Source organism: Parasteatoda tepidariorum, chromosome 4, assembly GCF_043381705.1.
Source record: "Parasteatoda tepidariorum isolate YZ-2023 chromosome 4, CAS_Ptep_4.0, whole genome shotgun sequence".
NCBI lineage: Eukaryota > Metazoa > Arthropoda > Arachnida > Araneae > Theridiidae > Parasteatoda > Parasteatoda tepidariorum.
The window spans coordinates 15,480,042-15,493,630 of record NC_092207.1 but is presented as its reverse complement, the minus strand read 5'-3'; the positions used below and the strand labels follow the sequence as shown (position 1 = coordinate 15,493,630).

The window sequence follows — 13,589 nt, the reverse complement described above, 5'->3', positions numbered from 1 at the left end:
GATTTTTCCATTTCGCCGGCTCAGGAAATGAGCTCCCCAATACAAAGTCACCTGCTGAGAGTAAATTCAACCATTTTTTTTTAAATTTTGCTTATTTTTTATGCGACAACTATATTTTTAAAAAAGTAAAGTTAATTAATTAATTAATAACATTGTTGAATTTTTCAGATTGGAAAGATAGAAAGTACTGTTTAATTGTTCAAAGGAGTGATAAATTTATGAGTAAATTATTAGAGAAAAGAAAACAAGTAAAAGTAAAACAAAAACGTAATTTATAGCAACCCAAATTTTGTGACAAGACCTTAAGTATATCCTATTAAAAACCATATAAGTTTAAGTATTTTTTGTCTTAAAAAGTGCATTTTAATTACTCTAACTAATTTTGTATTGTTTGTTTTTTACTGTTCAAATGATTGAGGGTATAAATTTATAATTAAATTGTTGAAGAAAATATAAACAAGTAAAACAAAAATGTAATTTATTGTATCTCACGTTTTATTGAGGCATGACCTTGAGGTATATTCTACAAAAAACCAAATATACTGTTTAAATGTGCTTTATCCTAAGAGATGTATTTCAATGACTCGAACTCATTTTGAGTTGTTTGTGTTTTATTGATCAAATGATTCAGTGTATGAGTGTATAAATTATTAGAGAAAATGTAAACAAGTAAAATAACGTAATTTATGTCATCCCATATCCTATTGTTATACGACCTTTAAGTAATCTACAATAAACTATTCATACTATTTAAATATGTATAAAGTTAGAATCTGTATTTTAATTGTTTGAACTATCCTTACTCTAATTTCATATCTATTTTTAAATCAGATGATTTAGTGTATAAATTTATGTGTAAATTTATCAGAGAAAATGTAAATAAGAAAAACAGAAACGTAATTTATGACATCCCACATTTTATTGTGACACGGCCTTAAAGCATTCTACAATAAGCCATGTGTAAAAACCTAGATCATCTCAAACTGATAGTTACCAAAAATAGGCCTGCATTCACACACATATAAAAAACAACACTTAATTGTTTTCAGATTCTCTTAAATAAACAATACCATCTCATTTATTAACTTGAAATAAACTTCAACTCGTTCAAAAACATATAATAAACATGAAAAAAAATTCATCGGGCCTAGCAGTGCTAGAAAATTTTGCATTATTTCAAGAAAGAAATTATATTGGCTTATCGAATAATGGAACATTTTTGTTATCAGTCGAATATATGCTAACCGCATCTATAATCACAAGTATTTTTTTTCTTCCAAAATATTTATACAATAGCATTTCATCATGGTAAAAAGAGAGCCAAAACCCCTAAATAAGACAGACACATATATCCATTTTCTTAAAAAAATGAAGGAACAATTTCTTTGGTAATGATATATCTTTAAAACGTATACATATAGTTATTTACATGTTTAGGACTCAAGAAAAATACACATGAATAAAGAACACTAGTGCCAACAATTTTTTTTAAAAAAATCTTCGCAAACCGAACGCTTCCTAGTATAGCAGTACGTGAATTAGGAACTTGTTTTTCGGCTGCTCATCATAATCTAAATCTAAACGTGTGGTATTGAACACTTTGTTTAAATCAGTGATTTCACTAGGCGTGAAACCACTTAAAATTGTCTATGATATTACACTTCAAAACAGCCTTGTACTATGTTTTTTTTTTAATTCAATGATAATGTGGCATTAAAATATTAGTTGCTGTATTTTATTAATTCAGGCAGAAAGAGTTTTTTTATTTGAAAATATTAATGCAAGTTATTTTTTTTCCTCATATAGAGATTTTAAAGCATGATAAGTTATCGCTTGTTTCTAATTTTTATGTAAAATGTGCTATGGTTATTTAAATATGTATAAAACTAAAACTTATTTCTACATAAAACCTAAAATGTTTAACTAAAATCCTAATATTCGATCGACGAAAAAATTTTTCTTGTGAAATGCTTTTAGTTCTTCGATTTCATGACTGGTAAGTTTTTGCGATTAAAATATACGTTTACATTTACAATTATTAAAATTTAAATTTTATTTTACCAAATATAATTGCTTAATTTTCAATTCATAAATGAATTATTAAAAAAATCTGTCGTCTGAGAAAAATTTATTATTAACTTGTTTTAGAAACAATATTTTTATTTGAATTATCTAAAACATTATAAATAATTTATATTAAAAATTTAAATTTTAAGTTCAAAATCTGTTATAAACTAAAATATAATTTATAATTTGCTTTTACTTAAAAAAAAACGAAATGTTTATTTAATTTGTCTAAAATATTTGTTAAAAGAAATGCGACGCTTATTCTTATTATGAATCATGTTTTTTAATCTATGAGTTATTCTGGCCTAATATGGGATCTATTCTTAACGATTATATGATTAATTTTTTTTATAATAATTTCAATTTATTCCTTGCTTTTAATAAATCTAAATTATTACTTTTTCTGAATTTCATGCATAATATTTAAAGGAATTTTAAGCATGAATAAGTGTGTAATATTTGGGTATGTAAACAGACTAAAATGAAAGAAGCAATTTACATCAAAAATTTTATTCTTCTATCTAATTAATAGCATTATCAAATATTATTTTATTGTTTTGAAAACAAAACTGTGCTTCATATAATGTGATGTAAATGCCAGGTTAGTTAACATTGATGCTACAGCACCGCATGTGAATTTTTCACCGATATTTGAAGCTATTAATATCAGATAGGATATTGTTATCTAGGAACTTTAAGTAGTGGTCAAACATTTTAATGACCATGATGAAATTATCTGATAACAAACTACACTATAATAACTGATAACAAAAATTCTCATAAGTAAATAACAGAATTTTTTTTTAATAGACATTAACTAAGAACGGCATGTTTCTTCTGCTAGGCCATTTACATGTGTTTGCATCAATAAAAACATGAATGTCTAAACATGTACATGAAACTATGATCAATTCATGATCACCATTAAAACATTTTTGTACATAGGAATCATTATGCCACTTGTTATAAAATAACTTGAGCGATATTGTGACAAATTAAAAATTATGTACACAGTATGTCCAAAATACATCATCCATAGGAATTAGCATAGAAGGCCCTTAGAACAAATATTTTTTTTAAAGTAAAGGAAAAACTATCATTTTGGAGAATAATGAAATAATAAATATTGTTTTAATTAGTTAATTATATTTTTTAATTAATTATATGTATTTTTAATTAATTAAATGTATTTTTAATAAATTTATTATACTTTAATTAATTTTTACTTTATATGTCAGTCTATGCACATCCCTATGGTTTCGCATAGTTTCGTACAAACTGCACAAATAAACTTCACATTTTTATGAATAAACTTTAGCATCAAAAGAAATAATATTTTGTAGCATTTAATGTTCATTATAAAAGGGAGATTTATAATGAAATCTGCTTAACACATTTAAAGTATATTTCCATATAATGATTCATATTTTTAAAATAATGTAATCAAATTATGTTTAATTCTTTCCCTTTAGGTTTTAAATTTCAAATGCAAATTTTTCTTTATTATCGAAGTGGAAAATATGGTTAAGCAGTTTTTCATTACAAATAATCTTGGTATATATACATCAATAAAATCCAAACAGTGTAGCAAAAATTGAATTCTGTATAATACACGACAGTTAAGGTTTATCTGCACCTTTTCTTGAAAAATAATTATTGTTTCATAAGAAATAAAGAGCAATTATCCGTAATTAATTGATGGCATGATTGATAAGTGAATAAATATCAATACATAAACTAATATAATGCAAAAAAAAATCATTTTTCAACTTTTTGAACAAAGGTATTTACTTGAAATCTTAATTCAATTTATATAATGAAGGAAAATTTTATTGTAAATATTCTTTAATCAAACTTATCACAAATATGTAATAAAAAATATATCAACCGCAAGATCATCATAACCATAAGATTATCATAAGAAATATATCAACCATTATGTATATATACCGATTTTTTTCAAGTTACCTTTTTTTTCTAGAGCTTAAATAAAAAAAGAAACTGGCAAAGATATTTTATTATTATAAAATAGAAAAAAAAATAATTTTATGAATGTGAGTTAATTCTATTTATTTTATTGTTATAAGATTTATAATACAATATATTATCGAAATACTTAATAACATTTAATTTAAAAACTTAAATTAAAAAAAAACAATGTTTTTTTTAACTAAATTACGCTTTTTAAATCCAAATTTAATTTACAATTAATATCGAATTAAAAAGTAATTTTCAGTTTATAATTAATTTTAAACTCATAATTAATTTTCAATTTATAATTAATTTTCAATTTATAATTAATTTTCGATTTATAAATAATTTTTAATTAATAGTTATTTTTCAATTTTTTATAATTAATTAATCGCTTTTAATTGAAACTTTTAATTAATATGCAGATTTCCTTTTTCCAACCTATAGCACAAGGCTGAAATGTCGAATAATAACAGGACCTTCATTTATTATTATATAGTACTGTACAGGTCATACTTGTAATTATATCATCTTACAACTTCATCGACGATCTTAATATATTAGGAACTGGTTAAAACCACCAATGGTGGAGGTAGCCGCAGCTGATAAACAATAATGATTGGTTGATCGCACACTCAATAGCTATGCCGATCAATTCCTTCTTTATTTTCGATTAAAATACGATACAAATTAAGTTTTACGCCTAACTTGAACACGCAATCGTTTGGTTTAAAAATATACTTTCCAGAATTATTTCTAATTCGTCTGTGCCTGTGTGTCCGGTAAAAATTATTGTGATTTACTTTGCGAAATGTTTTTCTCTTATGGAATAGGTTCCTAGACTTAGTGCGTCGTAAATGCCGGTTTCGTCGTAAAAACATGAAAGCATCTCCTAGCATTTCGGTTTACATAAAATACAGTAAATATTTAAAATTCAGAAGTACACAATGAAACAATAACAATTACGATTTATTTCCTTAAATCATGTTTTCTGTTCTTTGTTTTCCTTAAATCATTAATCATTTCATAGTTTAAAAACAGGAACCAAAACCAGTTCATGACATTGCTCAGTAAACATTATTCTATGAAAAGTTTTATTAACAGAAAATAATTAAAGCTGAAACTAAATTTACTCAGATAAACCATCATCATCCATAATTGGAACAAAATATATTGCAAGTTATAATTATCAAGCAATTAATACAAATCAAAAAAAAGCATCATTACGAATCAAATTCAAATTAACCATTTGTTTAACAATAAAACACAGGATGAGCAGAGTTATTATTAAATAAGTTAATTCAATAGATATAAAATTATCAACCAGTTATTTCTACTTATTTTACCTTTATAATTATATACTTTATCTTTACAATCAATAATTAATTTTTAATTAATAATAAATTCAAATTTGCAAAAAAGTTTTAATTAATATTTAATTAATTAATTATTTTCAATTAAAAATAAAATTTTAATTCATAGTTATTTTTAATTTTTGTCAATGAGTTAATAATTTTTAATGAAAACTTTTAATTAATATGCAGATTTATAAAATTAGCCATTAGTTTAACAATAAAACACAGGGTGAACAGAGTTATTAAATAAGTTAATTCATTAGACATGAAATAATTTATGAATCGTCAACTTATTTAGATCATGAATATATTGTATGAATATAAAACTCTATTCAGGAACTTTTATGTTTAATGATATTCATGAATAAATATTATATTGATGACAACCAGCAAATACAGCTAGGTTCAACCAATATTTATATGGGCTTTAAAATGATATCAAGAGAAGTCATGAATATAGTTAACTTTTATCGATTAAATACTTTAATTAATTTACCTATAAAATATACAAATAATAAATTTATTTTATTCATAAGTAAGCAGAATATATAGACATAAACACATAAAAAATAATTCATTATAATTCCATTTTTTTTATTTAAGTAAAATATTATTTAAGTTATTATTTAGGCTAAACTTCATAAACACATAATATTGGTTTAAATTTGCATTAATACCAAAAATAATAGAAAGAGTTTTTTAAGTTTAAATTCTTATTAACTAAAATTATTTATTCATATTTTTACGCGAACGTGCACTTTTTTCATAAACTTTGCAACCATCTTCTATTTTTAATCAATGCAATAGGTATGATTTTATCGAGGAAAATTATAATTTCTTTAAAAAATTGATTTTAATAATTTAGCGTAATTTTGATGTATTTATAATTTCAGAAAATGAAAAAAAACTGATTTTGAACTTTAATATAAGTTTTTGAATTTGCTAAAAGGAGTACAGAAAGCCGCTGCAATACCTGCCTACAAAACGTTTTACAGAAATTACTCATTTATGTTATCCGATACTTATAGTATAAAGATGATAAGGTAAATGTAGAAGTAGATGTAACTGAAACTTTTAAAAAAATAACTAATTGTATGTATCATTAAATCTTTAATTAATTTAAGAAAAGGAAGCTTATATTTATAAATTCAAATGCAACTGTAATTTGCTCGTGTTACCAAAAAAATCTTTAAAAAAATTAAGAAATGAATTATTAAATTATTCTATTCTTGGTAAATAAAGAACTAAATATTCGAAACTTAGATATCTTTATTACAATATTTCTTCCTAATTGTCATTGAAACTCAAGAAATAAAAAATTTAAAAATTAATATAACCATAGTAAAAATATAAAAATTCCAATTAAAAATTATTATTAAGGTCAATGATTATTTAATTAATAAACAGTAAATAATTAATTAGAATTAAATTGGTACGGGTTAATAATTTAAATATAAAATTATTGTTATAAATAAAATTTATGGATAATTTATTGATTATCAGTGGATAAATAATAATATAAAATTTTAATGGCTCTAAGGAAACACCAAAAAGCACAGTTGTTTTTACCAAAGTGCTTTGGTAATGATTTTTGTTAAAATTGACCATAAAATATGGTTTTATTACCATTTTGTTTGGTTATAAATGTGGTAATTTTGTCATGATACCTTGGAGCATGGCATAATTTAGTTGATTAAATATATCTTTCAGTTTTGCAATTTTGCTAAATGGGTGATATTAAGATTAAGGTATGTGTGAATAATTTTGTAAACCAGGATTTGTGGTAAACCGTTAAAACACAAACGAAAAAAAAGACCAAATGAATATTTTAAATACCTTATATTTTGGTTTCATAACTGGAATTATGATTCTTTTTTTTTCCAAAAATATCATTACTGTATAATTGCGGTAATTTTATTAGATTTTTTTCTCCATGTAAATATGTTCGAACTAATCTTGCAGAATTTCAGCAGCTTTCTGTTTTCCCAGTGGTTATTTTTATGCTTATTTTAATAGTTTTAAAAATTGTACAAATGGTCAAATCTTATTTCAAATCAGGGAAGGAAAATTATGTCTTGAAAATATCCCGGGGCGTAAAGCTCCGTTGAACATAGGGCAAGACGGAAGTGCACAATTTAGTACATCGGCACGCTCACGTATACACACATAAACATACACACAAACACTAATTTTTTTTTGTTTGCATTTATTTTTAATTTCAAAGAAGAACATCAAATAGAACAAGTTGCAAATAGAACCTCTTCGATGTAAAAAAAAACACAGGAACTTTTAGCTTGACCAATGGCCAACGGTTGGACACATGATACGGCTTATGTGTATTTTTTGTGCCTACGGGTGATTTTGTGTTTGTTTATTTCACAGGAACGCGATATAGTATCGAATTTCAGACACACCAGGCTGTGGCGCACACAAAGTTCTTTATTTTTCTCTTAATATGACGTCATTTTACAACTACCAATCAGAATCTGCTCAAGCTGCAACATTTAAGGAACCAACGAGTTGAATAATCATCTCGCACCGTTTAGTATACACGAAGTTGTAATTTTCTTTTTTATTCTGCTATATTAAATCACGAGGCATACTATGACTACCACTTGGATAACAAACAACACATTGTTGAACGAATATTTGTGCAAATTTTTGTTGTTGTCTTACAAACAAACAAAAATTAGATTAATCGAAGCAAACACCTACAGAAAAGCACAACTCTAATATTTAGATTTACACTAAAAAGAATTTTTTTTCCATGTTATCAAACAAAACATCTATAAACACTGTGAGCGTATGCACGCTGTTGTAATCATCTCCATTGGTGCAAACGATCGAAAAGAAAATTCAAGAGGTGTCTTGAAGCTCTAGTCACCCAGTTTTTGTGGAGTCCTCAAGACAATTTAGCAGCAACAAACTACAACAACCAAATATACTTTTAAAAAGAACTATTGCCGATCATCAATATAGATCCTGAATATTATAAAAATCATATTTAACAAAGTAATCTTTAACAAATGTAATAAATATTTATGTATATATTATATGTAGTCATTAATATATAGGTAGTATGCACAATGGAACTGAAGTACGTTCTTCTGATGTACGAATTTTGTTTCATAACGAATGTTCAATAACTCTAGGAAGTAGCTTTTGACTAAAACAACGGAACATGAAACCAACAGATATGTACATAAAAAGAAAATAAAAAGCTTTCTTTTGTAGAATAAAAATTGATGACACTTTTGTTTTATGAAGCTCCATCTGATTAATAGGAAACATAACGAAGTTTTCGAGCACCGGAGCCGGAATCGCGCGCAACGCTCTGTTATAGCATTTTACTTTAATTCCACAATCATTTGTGAATTTTTTGCAGCTAGTAAATTAATTTTTTGGTCCACCACAAAAAGTTTCACGCTTTGCTTGAGCCACTTCTCAATTCTAGGAACTCTGGATATCTGCCGAGGAGAAAACAGCAGTCTCTAGGCAGCCAAGAAAATCTGGCAAAGTTATTTTCTTTAATATAGATATATATATATTTATTTATTTATAGGAAAATTCAGTCACGACCTTACCCACTTGGCTTGGGCTCGGGTACAGCGATTTGAAACAAAGTTTTAGGAATCGAAGTTTATAAAAGAGGACAATATTCTTGCTATCGCAAACAACAACCTAAAAACAGTTTAATCACTTTCTTTGTTAGGAATAAATTCTTCAAAATTTTTTTAGGAATACATTAACCATTTGTAAAGCCTCCTTAAAAGGCAGTGTTGGAACATTAGATCCGTTTAGTTTCTGGACTTAGAGTCGCCTCTCCAGAGAAACAAAGTCCGGCTTTCGTAGAAGCCGGATGGTCCAGAGAAGAAGCTTCGAGCCCAAGCCTAAGAGCACTATCCAGATCGTTTCGAAAATCGGACGAAAACATAAGGTGTTGAGCTGTAACGTCCGGACCATTCCTGGTCGTGACATCATTTCCTGTCTGTGGCAGAAGCAGGGGTGGTGGTGCCAGACGTGGAGGCGTCATGGAAGGCGCAACAGGAGTGGCAGCGAAGTGTGATGACGTTGAACAGGTTGGTAACTTGGGAGGTATCATGGAATTCGGTGGAATCATGGAATTTGGAGGCACCATGGAATTGGGAGGCACCATGGAGTTGGGAGGCACCATGGAATTGGGAGGCACCATGGAATTAGGTGGTGCCATAGAATTAGGAGGCGTCACCTGCTCACTTCGCTGCAACTTGTGCACTCTTTTGACGTGTCTTTCTGCATTGCAGTGGAACTTGAAGTCGAGGAGGGTAGGAAATCTCTCTCGACAAGCTCGGCACTCCAACTGCACTTGCACTAGCCGCAATATTGCCTTTGTATTTTCTCCAGGAGCTTTATTGGCAAAACAGCTGGAGCGTTGGTGGTTGAGGCAGAGAACTTCAGCTGGATGGACCAGTTGACACTTCTTGCAAACGAATCCCACGTCCACTTCAGCTTCTGCCGCTTGTTGGTAGTCGTTGTTGGACACCACGCCTTTGAGATCTTCCAAAGTTTTCCCGTCTTGTGAAAAACGGGCTGTGGTGTTACCAGCCTGTGTTAGTTTTTGCGTAATTTCAGGAAGGGCTGTTGGTGGAAGTTGGAGCAAAGACAGAGGTGTACTGTACATATTAGAATCATAGAACATGCCTCCAGGAGGGGATCCTGTAAAAGAAAGAAATCGATCATTAGTTATGTTTTACATCTTTAACAATGAACTAGGTTAGAGAAAATTTATACATAATTTATTATGATTAAAAACAGTATTGGCATTATCTTTCATTCAATGTTAAATATTTTCTCAATCTATTCATTTTAAATTCTATTAAAAAGTTAGTCTAAATTCATTGTTAGAAAAACACTCATAAATATCGTACTTCGATGCTTAAACAAATAAGATTAACGTATAATATTTATACATTTGTATGTTTAAGAAATTTTTAAAACAAATTTCATAATGAATTTAACTTTTTGTTTGAAAAATTCAAAAAAAATGTCCTATATTTATATTGATCAAAGCATTAATATTATGAGCAAATGAATATTTTTTTATGCATATTTTTACTGCATAAAACTAGCTTAAAATTGATGCTATTAAGAATAAAAGAGCATCAATTAATCAAACCCACCTTAACATTTTTGAATTATGTTCTTCATATTGATTGGAACACTAAGCCCAAGCTAAGGGCTTAGTTGTCCGATATCAAACATTTGTATAACTCACAAACAAAATAGTCCTAGTAAAATAAAGAATTTGTAACGATAAATGGATGACTAATTGGATGATGGCATAAACATTTAAATATGAAAGTAATTAAGCTGAATTTCGCAGCAAACTTAGTTTAACATATTCCCATAAGTACCAACGAACAAAATATTGTGACGAAATTCTAATACGGAATTTTTTTTGGCACTCGATACAATCACATACCGCCTTATCAAACGGCAAAGAAAAAAAATCATTAATACTACAAATCAAAAAATTAAAGAATAAAGAACTACCTAAATTAAAGCGCGTTGCTTTCTTATGTTCGACAATTCTGCTGCCGGGGATTTACAATCACTTTTGATGAAAATAAATGACAGAATACTGTTGCCACATCCATAAATCAACATCTTAAGAAAGGATAAGCATTCAAACTAATGTTTCCAAACCGGAATATTTATTACCTGTAACCGTGTTCTGCGTGTTAAATGAGAACTAAAATTTCGAATCCTATCCCGTATGATGGGCACTAACAAAGCATTAATTAAAACGCGCCTAACTGAATACGCGTGCCTCTTTGTAGGGTCAATTGGTATTGTCCGTTTTACATACCAAAAGACTTCTGCTTGTATGTACGTTCGTTTATTTTGTACTTTGACGAACTTCTCAGAATTCTACTGATAATCACGTGACCTGAATTTTATTAATCTAGATCCGTTTTCGGAGTTATTTCTTTTTCTCGAGCTCTTACCTTTAACCTTACAATGTATTGTTCGTATTTCACATTGTATATCACGAGTTTCTCGTTTCCGTATTTGAATGTCACAGAAAGGTATTTTATTTTTCTTGAGTTTTTTTGGTTCTGTTGATAAAATGCAAAAAAAAAAAAAAAAAAAAAAAAAAAAAAAAAAAAAAAAAAACGCTTTAGCGCAATGTTGAACTTGTATTATTCATGTTCACATTTTTTTTCCTTTTACATTTAGATAACAGCTTGAATCATTGACTTCCACGAAAAAAAAAACTGAAATAAATATTTTGAAAAAGTTGTCGACTTAGTATCGTAATATAAGAACGTTGAACCAGAATATCGTAACGATGGTATTATGCAATCGCAGTAAAGATTTGAACTTGGAACGTGAAGTAGAAATAATTTTTCGTTTCCCCCCACACGTCACTGTTATAAGCCAATGTAGACGACTCATGGTTCTTTCTCATGTTCAACTAACCAGGTTTACTAAATACAGCAATGTAGAAGTGCTAAAACACAGCATTTGAGAGAGTAATTAACGTTGTATCATGTAAATCACCTTTACATGTGTGCAATATAGGAAACACAGGCTTATGCACACGGGTACATCATAACACCTGAATTTTTATACCCTTAAACGACAGCAAAATAAAATTACAAATTTCATGGAACAGCTATCAAAACATCGACAAAATAACAAAAACCAAAATCGATTTCATTTTCTGAAAGTATACAACAACGTATTAAGTCAGTATTTAACTTTTTATGGAAGAAAAAGAGGAAGCGTTGATGGAATTCTAAACATCAAATGAACAAAAAATCATCACAGAATAAAAAAAGTATGAAGAAAAAAAATTGCTCTCACAATTTAAGGGGGGCTCAGCTTAACGATTCTTTTATCACAGCGTACACCTCAACTCTTCCTAACTCTGCCTATACATTTATTTTTTTATTTATTTTTTAGCTGTTTTGATGCAATAACCAACAACTTACCGCTTCAAACGAAAGAGAACAGGTTAACCTTAAATGATTGATTAGAAGAAGATAGTTTCGGGTGGAGGGCGGTGAATGTTTTGGAGCCTTAAATTGCCAGATCGAAAATTTAATAAGAATCCGAAAAGCCATTAGAAATAGTTTTGGTATTCTCAAAGGTACCAAGTTTGATTTAATTTTTAACAGGTTTTTTTTTTGCGTTCAAAAAACTTTACCTCTTTTCGTACAAATTAGGTACCTAAAATGTTATGCATGTTGAAACGAAAAAAAATTCGTAACATAATAAATAATGATAAAAATAAATAATTAAAATACCATTTGCTTTTTAAAATTTCTAGCGTAAATTTTAATTATTTTTGAGGTGCATTATTTAATTATTTTGAGGTGTACCTATAAATTACCTGAAATGTTATGCATGTTGAAACTAAAAAAAATTCGCAACATAATTAATGTTGATAAAAATAACTAGTTAAAATACCATTTGCTTTTCAAAATTTCTAGCGTCGATTTTAATTATTTTTGAGGAATATTATAATAAAGTGAAATGAAATGCAAAGAAGCACAAATAATGTATGTGATAAAATCATTAGATTATGTAAGTTTTAATGATGCATACATTAACAAGTTTAACTTATGTTTTTTTTCAACATTTACAAGTAATGATGTTGTTCAAAGAAAACAGAACATAAGAGCACAAACATTTGTAGTTAACAAAAGTGTAACGTAGATTTATTAATGTCTTTGTCATTAGATTCTTCGCGTAGCTTTTTCAGAACATAATGTAATAATAATTTTTAATATAGTCATTAATAATGTAGTTTTATTTTTGTTTACAATGTGTAAACGAAAGGCCTTTTTTATGCTTCTCTACAATAAATTTTTCTATGATTTTTTTTTCTTTTTTTGCAATTTAGAGCGTTAGAATGACTGCTTTTATTCTTTGCGAACTCATAACGATTGTATGATTTAATGAAGATAATATAAAGAGTATATTTAATTTTTTAAAGGATTGTGTAAGTAAATAATAATTTTTTTTATTCCCTTTTTTATTACAGATATTTTTGAGCAACCACGATCACATTTATTAAATTTTAAAACAAGCTTCTGTCAAAATATGTGTTAGAGTGCCAAGTTCGTTTCTAAATATTGAAAGTCTTTTGAAATCACAGTACTTGTTTAACAAGTGTGTTTTATTTAACGTTTCCCGAAATCCTCCTCC

General features: G+C 27.6%; 1 protein-coding gene across 1 annotated transcript; it reads right to left on the bottom strand.

Moving 5' to 3' along the window:
• Window positions 1-900: 900 nt before the first annotated feature.
• On the bottom strand, window positions 901-11,547 carry LOC107453402 (zinc finger homeobox protein 4-like). Its single transcript, XM_071179459.1, has one exon. It carries the CDS (start codon window positions 10,069-10,071, stop codon window positions 9,181-9,183), a length of 891 nt encoding a protein of 296 aa, XP_071035560.1. The 5' UTR covers window positions 10,072-11,547; the 3' UTR covers window positions 901-9,180.
• Between the last annotated feature and the right edge of the window lie 2,042 nt (window positions 11,548-13,589).